The sequence below is a fragment of the Kogia breviceps genome, chromosome X, assembly GCF_026419965.1.
Source record: "Kogia breviceps isolate mKogBre1 chromosome X, mKogBre1 haplotype 1, whole genome shotgun sequence".
Taxonomy (NCBI): domain Eukaryota; kingdom Metazoa; phylum Chordata; class Mammalia; order Artiodactyla; family Physeteridae; genus Kogia; species Kogia breviceps.
In genome coordinates, this window is record NC_081330.1 from 117200602 (window position 1) to 117219589 (window position 18988).

At 41.4% G+C, this 18988-nt stretch overlaps 2 protein-coding genes across 15 annotated transcripts in view; one reads left to right on the forward strand and one right to left on the reverse strand.

The window, feature by feature from the left end:
- Positions 1-4494, reverse strand: part of CNKSR2 (connector enhancer of kinase suppressor of Ras 2) — a 258376-nt gene extending 253882 nt beyond the window's left edge. For 6 of the 14 annotated variants that reach the window (XM_059051142.2, XM_059051141.2, XM_059051143.2 and 3 more), the window contains exon 1: positions 3869-4491. In XM_059051142.2, coding sequence (XP_058907125.1) covers positions 3869-3932 — 64 coding nt within the window. In that variant the 5' untranslated portion in view covers positions 3933-4491. Of the gene's footprint in view, positions 1-3868 lie in introns of all 14 variants that reach the window. The other 8 variants (XM_067023642.1, XM_067023641.1, XM_067023640.1 and 5 more) reach the window with 3 other exon arrangements.
- LOC136793392 (uncharacterized) overlaps positions 3931-18988 on the forward strand; it is a 190083-nt gene continuing 175025 nt past the window's right edge. Inside the window, exons 1-3 of the mRNA XM_067023183.1 lie at positions 3931-4098; positions 4403-4809; positions 12434-12525. Of these exons, the coding sequence (XP_066879284.1) occupies positions 3931-4098; positions 4403-4809; positions 12434-12525 (667 nt within the window). The remainder of the gene's footprint in view (positions 4099-4402; positions 4810-12433; positions 12526-18988) is intronic.

The following is an 18988-nucleotide window of genomic DNA, read 5'->3' on the forward strand; positions in this document are numbered from 1 at the left end:
ACAGAGACCATAAGAGAAGATCAGCAAAGCGGGGCCTGTCAGTTGACTCTGAAAACAATAATCCATTTTATGTGATCCAGAAAGGGATTAAAGATCACTGGAAAAAATGTCAGAAAGGGAGCTGGCCCCGGAAAATAACTTTATCTTAGTCATATGGATATTTTGAAAGAATTTCAAAAGGCAGAAAAGGTGTGAGAAAAAAACCTGGAATTATTGGCTCTGACATGGACAAGGAAAATTAATGATAAAATTAATAATAGGGGCCCAAACGTGTTCAAAGGTTTTTGTTATATTTCAGAAGGCAAAAAATGTAGACTCAAGCACTGCAGGTTATGAAATATTTCCAGGCCCTGCAAGTGAACAGACAGGAGCTGAGAAATAATGTATTTTAGAGTAACAGACTGAGCAAAAATTAGAAACAGTTATTGGCCTACTTTTCTACCTATAGCTTTTCACAATACCTGCTTTGCTTTTATTCACTGTAAAAAGGTTTATGTTTTAAAATTTTGTCAAAACTATAGGAGGACTGAATGTAATTTCCAACTGAAAAAGGTTAGTTCCAAGCACTAAATGATGAGTATTTGATTTTGTCAAAAATATTTTTATAAAATTAATTTTTAAAATTAATTTTGAAGGCTACGAGACATTTCCAAATAGCCTGAAGTACTATCAGGATAATGTGGGGTATAAATGCTTATTCTACTGACTCAGGAGGAGTTCATATATTTACTAGAACTAACATTGACACTGTGTCACATCAAATTTTTATTGTCAGGAGAAAATTCAATGAGTACTGGATTTCACAAATAGTGGAGTTGGGGGTGAGCAAAAAAAAAAAAGGAAGTATTTCCTCATAGTGATTTTAAAATAATAATAACATAAATTTAATACTTATGTGTCCCTCAAATACATTTTAATAAAAAGTAATAAATTAAAGTGAATTGCAGTGTATATATGGTCCTTCATAATTAATCTTGAATATAGTTTACCAAAGCTTAATAATCTTGTCAGCCAGGGGTTTTCCCCTTCATTTCCCTCTCTGCTGACTGAGTTTCTATTGCACTTCTATAAATTGTCTGGAAGCATTAAACATATGGCCATGCTATTCTTATATGCTTAATGGTTCCTTTTCTGTTTAGTGAAGAAAAAAATACCCTAGAAAGAGCATAAAGTATATACCTTACTAAAGACAGTTATAACCATCTACGATTATGACTAGGTGAAAGCATATGCCATGTATATGCTTTAAATGTTAAGGATGATGAAACTGTCTCATTAGGAGCATGTTTTAAAGAACTCCCACAATGCTGCAGTTGTTCAAAAGTCCTGTTCATCCTTTGGTACTGCCTTTATAACACTATACATTATACAACGCTAAATGAGGTTTGGCCATTCCAAAGCTACAGCCTAAATTAATTGACTTTTAAACATTAGTGCCTCTGAAAAAAGGGTGAAAAGTATTTTTTAAGTGTATTTTGTAAAGTTTATTTGGGGAAAAGGATGGGGGGATTAATTAAGCTAATAGTGTACTTACCTTAATTAAGTTAATTAATTTGAGGAAATGTTTGTTTCATCTTAGTATTTTTTTAAACCTTATTTTCTGATCATATGTTAAATCAAATTTATATGAAGATTATGGAAATTTCAGCAGTAAGCAGTTTGGGAAATATACAGAAAATGACATGAGTTATTCTCTTCCAGTCTAATGTATACAAAGATACACAAATTCTGTCTTTTCAAATAGCTCTAAGATGCATCACCAACAGGTATGAAAATAAGTTATTCAACTTAAATATAACAATCACTTAAAATCACAGCTAATGATGTTAGCCCAACTCCAAAGAAGCTGCATTTTAGGCTGGAGAGATTTTTAGAGGATTAGTGTACTGAGAAACTAAAAATGTGTGTCAGAATATGTACATCATATGTTCTACGTGCTTCAGTGGACCTAAAGTGTAGAGAGTGGGGAAAGTGCAAGAATGTACTGGGAGGGTGGGAGGTGAAGAAGATGGAGTATGCAGCACTCACTACAAGCATCATGGGAATTTGTGAGAGGTAGTCTCTGAAGGTAATCTGACTCCCATGGAGCCAAGATAGCTTTTCTTTGAGTATTTCAGTAACAAGACTCAAATTGAAGTAATCTTTTAGGCAAATTCAAAGAAAGGGTTTTAATTAAGCATTCTTGCTTTTCGCATGTGCTCTGGCTCTTTCTTCCATGACTGAGAAACACAGAAGTTAGATGTTTGCCTGCATCTGACAATCCGAAGGGGGGGGAAATTGGTGGGAATCTAGGAGAGCGGAATTTCAATAGCAATATGAAAACAGAAAAAAAAAAAAGAGCCACCGCAGGACTTTGTCTTAGTCATGGCACCCATGGCACCTTAGCACAATGCACCGCACACAGGGGGGCAGTCGATAAATAATGAATTCGATTTAATTCAGTACACTCTCATTTGTACTGCGCTTTGCAGTTACAAAGCACTTTCCACATATTAGGAAAAAAACGAAATAAATGAAGAATAAAGGGGCAAGTAAGGGAATAAACGGAAAGCAAATGGATAAAGGAAAATCCACAAGACAAGCAAGAGGCTGAAAAGGCTCGGGGGAAAAAGAAAAAAAAAATTGAGCTTCCCTCTGTCGTTCTCAATCACTTCCAATCACCCTACTTTCGTTCTAAAGTACCTGGAGCTTAGAAAGTCTGACTGCTAAGCAAGCCCTAAGAAGGGGCTCCCTCATCTTTGGAACGGCATTTGCAAATAAGCCTTCGGTCCCTGACTAATCTACCCAGAGTTTGTGACTAGGAATAGCCACGAGCAAAACTCTTAACATCTCCCAAGTGTGGCGAGGAATCCTTTTTTTGTCCATCCCCTGTCAGCATTCCCCAAATCTTAGGAATCTTGGGGATGGGAGGGGGCGCAGTGGTCGTGAGGAGAGGGTCCTCTAACTCAGACAACAGACAACAGAGGGAGATAGTGAGGCAGGAAAGCCCAGGGACAGAGAAAAAGCCCACATTTGAGATTAAGAGGGCGAATGTCTTTAAGTATGGTTATTAGAAATTGCCCAGGGGAAAAAAGGGGAGAGTCTTCAAGATGGAATAAATGAGGGGGCACTTGAATGTGCATCACTTTACACCTGGGGTCGAGCCCCCAGTAAAAAGCCTTAAGATTCAAAGCCTCAAGCGGCCAGAAGAGGAGGATGCAAAGGACGCGGGGGAGATGCACAGGAGGGAGCCACTGATACCAGCGCAGATGCTGTCCCAGGGGAAGCATGTTTTCCTCTCCCCCAAAGCGGCTCATCCCCCGAGCATCCTCAGCCCAACGTGGGGAAGAGGGGGAGCTCTCCGGATCCAAACCCCGGCGGCCGCGTCCTGACACCATTATGTGGGCTTAAAAGTTGCAGGGAGAGTTGGCGCAAGAAAAGGCACTTGGCAGGGGCGGCCGCCAAGGGGGCGTCAGGATTCCCAGGAACAAAGGGGCCGGGGAACGGGCGACCGTCCCTGGGGGCTCCTCCCTGAGGGGAGAAGGCAGGGTCGACACGTCCTCCCGGCCTGGGGGCACCAAGGGGAGCTAGGAGCCGGAAAGACTGACAGGGATTCCGCCGTCCGGCTCCCAGCCTTCCATCGGGTCGCCCCGGCCACCCTCGCGCTCTCCGCGCCCCTCTCCGGCTGGGAAGCCACTGGCTGGAGACAATAGGAGACCGGGATCCCGAGCCCCAGTCAGCCCTGGAGGTCCCCCGCCGCCCTCGGCGCCCCACGATCAGCCGGTTGCAGCCCCGATGGCGGGCTCGGCCGGGGCGGGCGCCCCTTCCCTCCCGCGCGCCGGGACCCCGAGCCCCAGGGCCGCCTCGCCCTCCGCACAGCGGTCATTACCTTTCATCCAGTCCACTACTTGACTCGGAGACCATTTGCTCACCGGTTCCATGATCAGAGCCATGAGCACAGGGTCGGTTCCGCGCGGGGCGCGGAGCTCGGAGCTCAGACACAAAACGAACTCAACAGCCCGAGCCGCCCTCAGGTGGGGTCCCTCGCTGGCCGCTGCCTCGCTGGGCGGGCGGCGCGGAGAAGGCGGCTTTTGTGTGTCGAGTCTCGCGGCTGCAGCGGTGGGAGCGGCGACTGGGAGGGAAAGGCTCCGGGGTCGCGGGTCCGCGCCGGGTCTGCTCACTCCCCGCTGAGGCGGCGGCTGCTGCCGTGGCTCCGCAACTCCGCTCGGGTCTCCGTCCCTCCGGGGCTTCAGTTCATGGCTTGCACTGCCGAGGGTCCCAGCGCTAAGGGAAGGAGCTGCCGCCACACGCCCGCAGCCAACTTGCCCGTTCGCCTCGTGCGCGAGAGTGAAGCCCCCGGCACGACCAGCAGCCCGGCGGAAATGACGAGGGGCCTCCTGCCACCCAAAATATCTCTCCGCAGCCCTCGGGTGCGGGGCGCGCGCACCACGAGCCCCCCGCCCGCTCGCTGCCGCGCGGTCCCACCCCCGGGGCCGACGGCAGCCGCGCCAGGCGCGTGCGCGTGCGCGCGCCGGCACGAGGCCCGATCCCGGGGTCCGCCTGTCAGTCAGGCAGGTGCGGGCGGCTCGTAGCGTCGCGTTCCCGCCCCGCGGGCCGCCCTGGAACGGAGGCGAACGAGGAGCGCGTGCGCGGCGGCGGCGGCGGTCGCGGCGGCGACGCGGGTTCCAGCCTCGAGTCGGTCGGTCAGCCAGTCAGTCAAGTCAGGTGCCAGCGGCGGGAGCGCGGCTCCGAAGGGCCTCTGAGCGGACGTGGCGGCGGCGGGACGGGCTGCCCACCAGTTGAGCGCCGACTGCTGAGGCGGCTGAGGAGGTACCTGCGGCCCCGCCGCCGAGGGGTGGGGGACGCCGCTGAGTGCGGGGGTTACAGCGGGAGCCCGGGCTTTCCTCGCTCCCGCCCTCCCCGCTGCTGAGTGGGCTCCCGAGGTGATTCCCGAGCCCCGCGTACGCCCGCGGAGACGGAGGCGTGGAATGCCGCGGACGGGGACCGGGCTCCGCCAGCCAGAAACGCAGCGATGACGAGGCAGGAGGGCCGGTGCTGTCGGACCGCCCCTGGTGCTGCACCGGCCCTGGGAAGTCAGGCGCGGAGCCTGGAGCCTTCGAGCGCCGGCCGTGGCGATTCCGAGGGAGGTTCGGCCCCACGTGCCTTTTGAAGGGCTTGGTGTCGGGTTTTCGGCCAACTCCTCCGACGCTCAGAGCACCCAGTGTCCATTTTAGAGGATGGATGTCCTTTTGTTTTCAGATATTCTTGTATAAGAACTGAACGGTAACACTGGGCTTGAAAATGAGTGACAAAGTGTAAACAACATGGTTCTTCAAAACTCCTGTTCTTCCGAAGTCTTACACAGACTCCTGTGCAGTCCTTAGTAAAACAGACAGTTTGCCTAATGAGGCTCCATTTAAACGACAAATAATTCATCCTATAATGTTTGGACACAAAGTCTCTGCCACCGTTGTAGATGTTTTCTCTTTGTCATTCTTTTTTTTTTAATTAAAAAAAAATTTTTTTGCGGTACTTGGGCCTCTCACTGTTGTGGCCCCTCCCGTTGCGGAGCACAGGCTCCGGACGCGCAGGCTCAGCGGCCATGGCTCACGGGCCCAGCCGCGCCGCGGCCTGTGGGATCTTCCCGGACCGGGGCACGAACCCGTGTCCCCTGCACTGGCAGGTGGACTCTCAACCACTGTGCCACCAGGGAAGCCCTTTGTCATTCTTAAATAGCTCCACTGAGTAAAAGAGAAACTCATTTTATTTCTGTAACCATTGCAATATTGGCAATAGGTTTTGCCAGTTCTTGCAGTAACCCATTTTCTCTAGTTCAATTGCATGAGATGCAGAACTGCCACTTTTCTCAACTAACATGAGTTGACATCACCTCCACCTGCCCCTGCCTCCCCAACAAAGAGCTGAAACCACAGTAAAAATATTTTTGATCTTTTCAGGCTAGTGATACACAACAAGTAAAACTTAAGATGGCCTGTCTGTAGGCTTGTTATTTATTTTTCTAAGAATACAAACTTAAAAGTATATGAGAGATTTTGGAAAGAATTGTAGAAGATTATCTAGACAAGTCTACACTCAGACGGTACAGGTATAGCACTTTCCTTTCATAATCCAGATCGTGGTTGTGATTTAGTTATTTTCTTGGCTGACCAGGTGTGAAAGGTATTGTATTTTGGAGTGCCTACATTCCACTGTTCTCGGAACACTGCATCAGTATTTCTAGAAAAGATCATTTCCAGCATCAGTACTTTATGGAGTAGCTTTATGTTCAGAAACGTAATGGAATGGATGCATTGTGAATCATTAGAGGTTACAGTCACAGGGAGATGTTAAAAGTAATTTGATCAAAATAATACTGCTGGGGTTCCCTGGTGGCGCAGTGGTTGAGAGTCCGCCTACCAATGCAGCCGACACGGGTTCGTGCCCGGGTCCGGGAAGATCCCACATGCCGCGGAGCGGCTGGGCCCGTGAGCCATGGCCACTGAGCCTGCGCGTCCAGAGCCTGTGCTCCGCAACGGGAGGGGCCACAGCAGTGAGAGGCCCGCGTACTGCAAAACAAACAAAAAAACAAACAAAATAATACTGCTAATAATAACGAACATTTATTGAGCACTGTGCTAAGTACTTTACATATATTTTATCCTCAAAACAGCTCTATCATTAGCCACGTTTTACAGATGAGAAACTCTTGGCTATCACATTCACTTCCTATCCCCAGAGCCTATTACACATAGTTCAATAAATGTTGAATAAATTAATGAATAAAGATTAAAGAGGTTAAGTAATTTGTCTGAGGTTATTATGCATGATTGTAGTACCAAGTTAAGGTGATTCCAGAATATGACTTTTAAAACTAGTAAAACGGTTTGTATCAGTGTCCCAAAATGAACAGTACTTTGGAAGGGGAAGGTCTGTTGAATGTTTACTGAATATGTCTCATCAGAAAGTTAACTACAAAGGAGGCTAAGAGTCACCATGAGTGTTCCTGCGTGGTACCAACTGTGAGAATATAGGAAGTGAAGAAATTTGGCTGAAACACCAAACAGTATATCCTGACTGTGCTTGTATGACAAGCAACCAGACTACATCATATTGCAAGCAAGCTTAAAGTGAGATATTGTTTGCATAATGAATGGAGTATCAAAACAAATGCCAAACACCAGGATGCAGTAAAAATAAAAGATACGTATTTCATGAAAGACCAGTACCGAAGAAGATGGAATAAAAGGTCCTAGAGAAAGAGGATTTTGAGAATTATGTCACAGAATTAAGTTGTACATGTTCTTCTCCTATATATGTTACAGTAAGGAAATTATTTAATATAATCACCTGAGATAACTATTAGAAAAGTAATTGTAAAAACTAGGAATGACTGAGCCAAAATGTGAGTGTGGGGTTATACTATCTAATAGTGTTCACCAAGGCCTTAGGTATTTTTCCCAAGTCCTCCTCCCTGAGGTTTCCCCTACAAAACATCAAAAATTTGCCTTAGATTTTGACAGTATAATAGGCATTAATTATTTCACTTAGTATGTTAAGAACACAACTGACTTCACTCAGATAGTCTTGATTTGGGGAGAAGAAAAATAAAATGATTAAATCATCTTTGCCTTCACTCTTTTATTCTTAACTCCAAATGACTCAGCTAAATCTTTCCTGCATTTTTCTTACCACAACTTTTCAAATAAACTAGCTTTTATATTTTTTTGCCTATTATTCACAGTGTTAATGCCCCATTTTTGTTAGTATAACATTATTACATACAAACGTCAACCTCTTAGTTTTGCCTTCTCTTAATGAACAGTTCTCAAAGATTAGAGGAAAAGGTATGTTATCATAAACTACATATCAAAACATTGCACTAATTGATATGTGACACATACTTCAACAGTCTAGATATAAATGCCAAACTGATTCTTTGGAAGGAGACTTGGATTCTTTTTGGAAGCAGGCAAAGGAGAAATATTAAACTGATTAAATTAATTGGAGACATAGAACTTGTGAGATGTTTGCAACCATATCAAAATAAACCACTTTAATGAGCCACAACTACTGAGCCTGCATGCCACAACTACTGAAGCCCACGTGCCTAGAGCCCGTGCTCCGTAGCAAGAGAAGCCACAGCAATGAGAAGCCTGTGTACCGCGACGAAGAGTAGCCCACGCTCGCTGCAGCTAGAGAAAGCCCACCCGCAGCAAAGAAGACCCAACGCAGCCAATAAATAAATAAATTAATTAATTAAAAAAAAATAAACCACTGTAAATCATCGTTTAATCCAATTGTTATAGTTTTGTCTTTTTTGTCTTTTAGACCCTCTAGAGTTCAATAAAAAATTAAAATATCTTGACCAAAATATTTTCAGTTAAGATTTTGTAGTATATGTAATGAGTCTAAGTACTTGAGATATGAAATTTACAAAGGTTCTCTGACTAGAATCTAGGTGCTCAATGGATCTGACTCTTAGGGATGAGGGCAGATGGGGGAGGAGCCTAAAGCCTTTGTCTCTTTGGGGCCAAAGACAGGAGTAAATAGTGTGAATGTTTCTTCTGGAGCTGCAAGTTAAAGATTTCTAACCTCCACATTTCTAACTTAGGTTATTTTTATAGGGGCCTTAATCTTCACTTCCTATTTCTCCTGCTAAGAAGCTTGCTCTGCATCAGACCTCAGACTTGCCAGGCAAGACATATTTCAATGTTTTTTAGTTATTTAACATTTAGACAAAATGTCTTGCAGAGCCCTTTCTGGCGATTTTCCCAGTTTGCTTAGATTGTGTTTGTGCTATAGCTCTCTGTTTAATGTTTAAATTTCTTGCTTTTTTAATGGTTAATATATTATCAGAAATTTTTTTCTCTTTTATCTTTCATTTTTGAATGATTAGTGAGAAGTGACAACACAGAACAGCTGTGTGGGTCGTCCCTGTCCTAAAAGAGAGGAAGGGATGGGAGCCCTCTTTTTTCCACTTAGTTTTGCCCAAACCTTTCATATAACTCTAAAAGCAGGTGTTCTGTGCTGGCCCAGTTGTATGCCTTGATCAGAAAAATTAGCTAGGCAATTCTGATAAGACTAGTAGTGATTAAACAGGATACAAGTTATTCTCAGGAACAATATATAAAACTTGCTCCAGGGAAAGTTAAGCAAAATTTCTGGAACAATGTTTTTATTTTCTTGTAGTATAATTCAACTAATAGCTATGAGTAAAGAACTAAAGCCTAATAGCAATCTGTCTATGCCTCCAGTAGTCAGAGAAGCAAGTAGGAAGAGATCTTTAAATGTAAATGGGCCTTCAAGTGTGCTTCTCTGGGCCAAATCTCCCTTTAGATTATCAGGGAGAAGCACCCTGAGACTATAATTAAATTAGTAGAATCCTTTCTTTGCTGTTCTGCCTCAAGGGTAAATTGTATTAAATCAAGCCATGTCCTTTCCAGACCAAGATTCACAGCAGTCATCTCTGAGTGAAGAAAAATTGACTGAAGTTGAACTTATCTCAATAGGGTTTTTTTTTAGGGCTCTTTCCAGGTATTCCCTGCTGTTAGATTTTTATTAATCACAATCTAATAAAAATCCCAGAGCCCACCTAAGATTAAGAAACCTAGTTTTCTTAACTAGCCCTAGCCCATCAGGGAAGTTTCTGGTGCACTTAGCAGCCATTAATGAAAAGCATATAAACTTATTGTTAAATAAACATTTTTTGAACACTACCAATGTGGTGGCCCAAGTTGTATCCTTTAATCAGAAAAATGAGCTTGATTTTGTGACTGCAAAGATGACCAAGATGCTCATAGACTGGTAGGGGAAACAGAAACAATCACAATTAATTTAATTGGATAATGTGATAAGTGCAATGATAGATGTGCCCCATACTATGCACAGAAGGGTACCTAACTGGGAGGAAGACTGTATGTGTGAGCAGTTAATAGAGCACTATGTAGAGGTGCCTGGATGGCTGGAGTTGAAAAGCAAAGCAAGAGGTAATGGGAGATGAGGTGGGAGGGGTGGGCAATAGCCAGATCAGGGGGAAAAATTCAAACTAAAAGGTAACCTTAAAAGAGCCCTATAAGGGTTTTAAGCAATAAGGTGACTTGGTCATATTTATATATTTATGTTTTATATTGACTGGCAGCCATGGAGAGCATAGATTTGAGAGGGACAGGATGGAGGGAGAAGACAGTTTGAAGGATGTGGCAATAGACCAATGAAGAGATGGCCTGGGTCAGAAATAGATAAGTGGAGGTGAGGATGGAGAGAAGGGGATGAATTTAATAAATATTCAGGAGAACTTGGTGGCTGATTGGATATGAAAGATTAGGAAAAGAGCAATATCAAGAATGATTTGCATGATTCTAGCTTTGATGAATGGGTAAATTATTTCTTCTCCATCTAAAATAAAAAATAAGGTGGATTTGGAAGAGGGAAGTGATCTGAGATATTCTGTTGTGGACACTCTAAACATGAGATACCCATGGGACAGCTGAGAAGGATTTACCAGTAGGCAGTTTCTGCATTCACATATAAGGGCTGAAGATACAGACTTGAAAGTCACTACTAAAACAAGAATATGAATGAGGACCAGGAGAGCGTGAGACGCCCACGGAGGAAGCCCACAGAAGAGAAAGAGAAAATTAAAAAAATTATAAGGAGAACCAAGAGAATGCAATGTTGTGGAAACCCAATGAAAAAAAGAGTTTCAGATAGAAAAGAGTGCAAAATTGTGTGAAATGCAAAAATGATGTTCCAGTAAGAACTGAGAAGAAAAATCTGGTGTTTTTGTCAGTTTAGATATCCTTTGTGGCCTTATTGATATCTGTGGAAGAACTGGATGTCAAAATGGGAAGGCTTGGTATATACGCCATCAACTTTTTCACAAGTTGGTTTTTCTTCTTCCTCATAACCCAGCTAGGTGTATATCTTATTCAGATGGCTCCATGATGAATGGTAACAATTCTTCAGTTTACCACTACCACTTGCAATACTATTTTCTGATGAAATCCCAGGAGCTATTGATGATCCCTACTCTTATCTGATTATACTTTCACTGCTTACAGAATGATGGCCCTTTTAACTAGACTGACTTTGAAATCCTCACCTCCTCATCAGATTATAGGAGAACAGCTTTACCATGGCACTCTGGTCATCTTGCACATCTCTGCATATGCTGTGTATGCAAGGCTCAACCACAGTCTGTCATGGCAAAATGCCCTGTGATCTTTCCTGGAACATGGCAAGATGATGCTGTGAGAAGCTATCCCAGGTCCATTTCTTATCTGCCACCCTGGTTCCAGTGAGGCGTCGGACTTGCCATCTCACAGTGGCTTCAGACTAAAGAACCGTTCAGCTGTAGTTTAGAGTTGGCTCCTCAGTGACAGAGTGACCCACCACTTGTATCATCTATCATCTGGCCCCTTCAGTTTGGTATCATCCTGTGGGACTAGGGACATGGGGAGTTGACACCATGCTGATATTGTGTTGCTGTCTGTGTAAATAATAAACTTTCCAAATTCATTTGGGGTCATTTTTGCCTTACAGGTTGAATCTATGGAGGTGTGATAAACCAATCTAGCAGCTGCCACCACGCTGCTGCTTAGGTACTGCTTGACCACTTGGCACAGATCTGATCTCGGAAGTCCATAAATACTCCCAAAAGGAGTGAGTTCTGCTGAACCTCTGCCTGGATAAACTAGGCCAGTCCAGCCCTGGCCTAGTAAATCAGCAGCAACAGCAATAGCAGGAGCTGGATTTCAAATTTGAAAAGACTGCATTTGCTTCAATCATTGGGGCTCCCTAAGATAACCCCATAACTAATGAAAGAAAAACCCTGTGTTAATATTGCAGGATAAAAACAAAACCCTGATCTAAACTCTGTCTTCTGAGCTTTAACATTATTTATTGTTTTTTGTGTGTGGTATGCGGGCCTCACTGTTGAGGCCTCTCCTGTTGCGGAGCACAGGCTCCGGATGCGCAGGCTCAGCGGCCATGGCTCACGGGCCCAGCCGCTCCGCGGCACGTGGAATCTTCCCAGACTGGGGCACGAACCCGTGTCCCCTGCACCGGCAGGTGGACTCTCAACCACTGCGCCACCAGGGAAGCCCTAACATTATTTATTTACAAAACATGTAGCTCTTAGGGAATTCCCTCATATTCAAGATGTTAGGTCCATTTTCATCTGAACGTTTAGCAGTCTTATTTGTAGTTGCAAATGTGAACTGGCAAAATTGGTGCTAGATAAGTTCAGAGGTTCTATTTATAAATTAATACAGATCTATAAATCAACAATTTTAAACATAAAAAGTACTTAAGGTAGGAGACAAATTGTTTGATCCTTGGCTAGTAATAATTGACAGACTACAGAGGAATAAAGATGGGGAGTGGGAAAAGAAGATTTCTTTCTTTCTCCATAGATACTGTCATTTTTTCTCAAATGGGTCTTATTTACTTCTAGGAAGATTGGAAAATTAAGGATGCTCATACCAAGTGGAAAAAATCATTTATTCCCACTGACCAAGAACTGTATCCAGAAAGAGAGAGAGGCATGTAAGTTTGTCACTGCTTTTGACATTTTCTTGATTTTGAAAGGAAACTTAGTTATTTGGGTCATCTAAGTAATGAAAATATTTTGGTTTGTTTAGTGTCTCTTAGGAACTATTTCACATAACTTTGTAGCACATTGCAGAAGCTATCATTTATTGATTCTTCATCATGAGCATCTACTCGGTATAGGCCATGTGCTAAGGAATATAGATACAAAAATGAGTAAAACATGGTAGCTGTCCTCGAATCCTATAAACAAAAGAAAGCATACAAATAGATAGTTTTGACGTAAGTAGCAAGCAAAATGATAGAGACAAACAAAAGTATTTTTAGTGTATTTCACAATATGAAATTATGAATGCATACCAAATAAATAAATAAGCATCTTTCTAGATTATAAAATGGCAATGTAATTTGTACATTGTATAATGTTTTGTCTCCATTCATTCATTCAGCAGACATTTATTAAATGGTTACTGTGTACCAGGGACTTCGCTAAGCACCATGGATAAACTAGTGAATATAATGAATATGGCTGCTGAGCCTGTGAAGTTTACAATATAGTGGAAAACATACAATACACTAGTAAGCAAACAAAATATGTATATATAAATGCAAATCATGAAAAATACTGGCATGAAATGTACAAAGTGTAGTGATAGAGAACAACTGCAGTGAGGGAGAGAGGAAACTCCTTACAGTGATCAGAGAAGACTTCTCTGAGTAGGTGACTTTTAGGCACAGTGTTGAGATATACAAAAAATACAGTCAGGCCAAGATCAGAAATAACTCATTCAACAGAGAAGTAAAAGCATTTGTAAAGTCCCTGGGACAATAGAGAGTTTGATGTGATTGAGGAACAGAAAGGAAGTCAGCATGAATCAAAGTGAATGGGATAGGGCATGAAAGAGGCTAGAGAAATAGGCTGGAGTTGGAAAAACCAGGGTCTTCTAAGTCCATGTGGTAACTAGCTTGGAGTGCAGTGAAAAACCTTTAAGACTTGTAAGCAGGTCAGTAATATGATCTGATTTATGTTTATAATTTAAGGAGGGGCACTTCCACTTACAGAAAGACCAAGGAGAGGTACATTTCCCTAGTCTTCCCACTAAATACAACTAAAAACCCTGGACAGTATATATAAAACAAACATAAGAAGACTTTGAAATGTAAAGAGAAGAAAGAAGACAAGCAAGGGAACTCAGACCCAAGGAATGACTCAGTGGTGAGTTCCCCAGGTTGTTTATTTTTTGTTCATCACAGACTTAGAGCTGAAGAAGCTAGCAACCTGGAAACACCAAAGGCACAGACAAAAGAGTCCCAAGAAAAGCCTGAGTTCTCTAGTTAAATGACCAGGAAAGGGGCAGCCTAGGAAGGCAGAAAACACTGAGACAGTAACCACTCTACTCCAGCCAAACGCCACACGGAAAACTGAACCCCACCCCCACCTTTGCCCGCAAAGGCAAAGTAGGGCACCTAGACTTCTTTAAATTTGCCAGGGTATAGCAAGGCACTCCAACACCCCTGCCATGGTGGTTTCAGAGAATGCCAAAGTGGAACTGGGTCTTTTGTCCTTGCCAGGCAGTAATGATCTCCCCCACCCCACTTGCAGTGTCAGAGGAACATGAATTGCTTCTTCCACCCAGCAGTATCAGAGTATCCCCTTCTCTGCTGTAGTGCTGCTGGAGGAGTTCTTGTACAGAGTAAAGACTTTGATCACTGCCCAGCAGTAATGATACCACCTCGCATCCCATGATGTCAGCAGAGTCCAAATGGTGAGCTTAAGTAATGAGACACTTCTACCCCTCCCAGCCTGGGAGGTATTCGTGGAAGTCTGTAGGAAAGTCAGAACTCCAACCATGGCCCAACAGTAATGAGAAGCCCCACTTTCAGGTGTCAATGAAGGCTGAGTTGGGAACCTGGACTTCTACGACACCTGGCTGAAAGAGGGCCACACCCCTGTTTCCTCTTTTGGAGTGGTGTCACAACTAAAAACAAAGGTTTATATAAGATCCAGAGGCCCATAACATAATACCCAAAATGTCCAGATTTCAATTGAAATTCACCTGTCGTACTAAGACCCATTAAAATCTCCAAGTGAATGGAAAAAGACAATCAATAAATGGCAACAACAAGATAACAGAAATGTTAGAGTTATCTGACAAAGATTTTAAAGCAGCCATCATTAAAAAGCTTCAATAAACAATTAAAAACACACTTGAAATATATGAAAAAATAGAGCAGCTCAGCAAAGAAATAGAAGACAAAAAAGAAGCAAATGAAATTTAAGAACTCAAGAATACAATAACTGGAATAAAAATTCAATGTAGAGGTGAAACAGCAGAATGGAGGTGACTCAGGAAAAATCAATGAATTGAAAGATAGTATAGGGACTTCCCTGGTGGCGCAGTGGTTAAGAATTTGCCTGCCAATGCAGGGGACATGGGTTTGGTTCCTGGTCTGGGAAGATCCCACATGCCGCAGAGCAACTAAACCTGTGCACCACAACTACTGAGCCTGCGCTCCAGAGCCCGTGAGCCACAACTACTGAGCCCATGCACTGCAACTACTGAAGCCCGTGCACCTAGAGCCTGTGCTCCGAAACAAGAGAAGCCACCACAATGAGAAGCCCACGCACCACAACGAAGAGTAGCCCCTGCTCACCACAACTAGAGAAAGCCTGCATGGAACAACAAAGATCCAACACAGGCAAAAATAATAATCAAAATAAAAAGAAAGATAGTATAATAGAAATTACCAAATCTGAACAACAAAGAGGAAATAGACTTAAAACAAATAAAGAACAGAGCCTCAGGGACCTGTGGCACAAAACCAAAAGATCTAACATTCATGTCATTGGAGTCCTGTAGGAAAGGAGAAAAAGGGCAGTACTGAAAAAGGACTCAGAGAAATAATGGCTGAAAACTTCCCCAAAGTGACAAAAGACATAAACCTACAGATTCAAGAGGGTGAATGAATTCCAAACAAGATAACCAAACATTCAAACCAAGGCATGTCATGCTCAAATTTCTGAAAACTAAAGCAAAACAAAAGAAAACAAAAATCTTGAAAGCAGTCAGACAAAAACAAGACCTTACCTACAGGGAAAAATAATTTGAATGACAGTTTATTTCTCATCAGAAACCATGGAATCCAGAAGCACGTCAGCAAGATTGCAAACTAGGAAGCTTCAAGTTCTTGTTCCCCAACAGAAACATTAAAAAAGAAGCAAAAAAACAAAAACAAAAACAAATTTACATGCAAGAAAATGAATTTGGGCCCTTGCCTTACACCATACACAAAAACTAACTCAAATGGATCCAAGACATAAATGTAAGAGCTAAAACTATAAAACTCTTTGAAGAAAACACTGGAGACAATCTCCATGACATTGAATCTGGCAATGATTTCTTATATATGACCAAAAATGCACAGGCAATGAGAGAAAAAATAGTTAAATTGAGCTCAGTCAAAATTAAAAATTTTTTGTGTTAAAGGAGATTATCAAGAAAGTAAAAAGACAACCCACAGAATGGAAGAAAATATTTACAAAGCATATATCCAATCAAGAATTAACATCCAGAGTATTAAAGAGTTCCTACAACCTAAGAACAAAAAAATAAGCAAGCCATCTAAAAAAATGGGCAAAGGACTTGAATAGACATTTCTCCCAAGAAGATATACAAATGGCCAAAAAGGACATGAAAAAAACATTCACCATCACTAATCATTAAGGAAATGCAAATGAAAACTACAGTGAGGTAGTACTTCACACTCATTTAGTTGGCTACTATAAAAAAACCAGAAAATAATAAGTGTTGGGGAGGATATGGAGAAATTGGAACTCTTGTACATTGCTTCTGGGAATGTAAAATGGTGTAGCTACTGTGGAAAATGGTTTGGCAGTTCCTCAAAAAATTGAAAAGAATCACCATATGATTTAGCAATTCTACTTCTAGGTATATATCCAAATGAATTTAAAAGCAGCGACTCAATCAGATACTTGTACAGCAATGTTCATAGCAACATTATTCACAATAGCTAAGAGGTGTAAATACCCCAAATGTTGATCAACAGATGAATTTATAAACAAATGTGGTATATACATACAACGAAATGTTATTTATCCTTAAAAAGGATTGGAGCTCTGATACCTGCTACCACATGGATGAACCTTGAAAACACTATGCTAAGTGAAATAAACCAGACACAAAAGGATGACTATTGTATAATTCCACTTATATGAAGTACCTAGAATATGCAGATTCACAGAGACAGAAAGGAGAGTAGTGATTACTAGGGGCTGGGGCAGGGGAGAATGGGGAGTTATTCTCTAATTGGTAAGTTTTGGAAATGGATAGTGGTGTTGGTTATACAACATTGTGAATGTACTTAATGCCACTGAATTTTACAGTTAAAATGCTTAAATGGTAAATTTTATGTTACATGTATTTTATCACAATAAAAAAATACTAAAAAAAAGAGGAAAACCATAGAGTCCAGAAAGAAGTGGCACAGCATCTTTCAAGCATTGAAAGAAAAGAACTGTCAACCCAGAATTTTATATTCAGCAAAATTATCCTCCAAGAATGAAGGGTAAATCAAGATATTCTCAGATGTAAGAAAACTAAGAAATTTTGCCAGCAGATCTACCTTAAAAGAATGGCTAAAAGAAGTTCTCTAAACAGAAAGGAAATGATAAAAGAAGGAACAATAGAACATCCAGAAGGAAGAAAGAACATGGTATGCAAAAATATGGGTAAATACAGTATAATATAGACTTTCCTTTGGGTTTTCTAAATTATGGCTGATGATTGAAGCAAAAATTTTAACACTGTCTGATATAGGGCATAGAGGATATATATAAGACTATTATAGTACAAATGAGGGAAAGTAAAGTCATATAAAGAAAGGTAAGGTTTCTAAACTTCAACTGAACTGGTAAAATGATGACACCACTAGACTGTAATAAGTTCTGTATATATAATGTAATACCTAGAACGATCACTAAAAAGCTATATGAGTTACACTCAAAAACTATCTATAAAATGAAATTCTAAAAATATTCAAGTAACCTACAGGAAGATAGGAACAAGAAAAAAGAAGTGAAAAACAGAGAACAAACAGAAAACAAGAATTAAAATGGCAGAACTTAAGCTCCAAAATAATGATAATTACCTTAAATGTAAAGGATCTAAGTTCACCAATTAAAAGACAGATTAGCAGAGTGAATTTGAAAAAACATGCTGCAGCTAACAAGAAGGTCCTATGGTATAGCACAGGGAACTATATTCAATATCCTGTGATAAACCAAAATGGAAGAGAATATGAAAAAGTATGTGTATATATATATATGTATAACTGGGTCACTTTGCTGGACAGCAGTAATTAACACGTTGTAATTCAACTATACTTCAATTAAAAAATCCTATTCATTATCCTTTCCACTGAACCCTCATTAGCACGATAAAATAAGATATATCACAACCTGATTCTCAATTAATGTCATAAAGCATATTATTCTACCTAATATTCTACATACTCCTGTTGAAGAAATAAAAATTTGTGGGAAAAAAATCACGATGCAACTATATGCTGTCTACAAGAAACTCCAAATATGACAATATAGGCAAGTTGAAAGTAAAAGGATGGAAAAAGATATATTGAGCAAATATTAATTAAAAATAAGCAGAAGTACCTATATTAATGTCAGATAAAGTAGACTTCAAGGAGGGAAGAAAACTAAGGGGGAGAAATAGAAGTGCTGGGACACTCCTTTTGCATGGCAAAGAGTCAAGAGTTACTTTATAGAGTTGTTGAAAAGGAAATAAACAGTAAATATATTCCTTAAAGTTACAATGGTAAGAAATATAGGAGCTGAAAATAATCACATTGGGGAGAATTAATGAAGCAGTAGATTTGGTATGAATTAGCTAAATCCTTTTCTGCCTTGGCAGAAAGTCCATGGATAGTGTCCTAAATTAACAAATTTATTAATAGTGACAATCGGCTTAAATGAGTTAAAATGGGAGTTCTTAAGATTGGGGAAAATGACTATGGTTTGCTCATATAAATTCTTCTATACCATTAGATTATTAAGTCTTGTGCGTGTATTACTCTAGTAAACATTTAAAAATATTTTAGTTAAAACCAGAAGTGTCTACTGTGACTGACAGGAGCATAATGACTGAAATCCCTTGCATTGTGTTTGAAATCATTTACAGGCTGACCCCAGCCTAGTTTTACCTCTATTTCTATCCATTCCCTAGAACACTTTGCTTTAGCCACATCAGAAAACAAAGTCTTAATTCTCTTGTTAGCTCTTCAAGTACACTTCTCACTCATCAAGACCCTACGGAAATGTAAATTCCTCTGTGGAGCCTTTCTCAAATCCAAGCAGGCTCCACCCCCAAGGGTAGAATTATTTTCTCCTTTCCAGCATGTTTGTTTTTAATTCCATTTTTATATG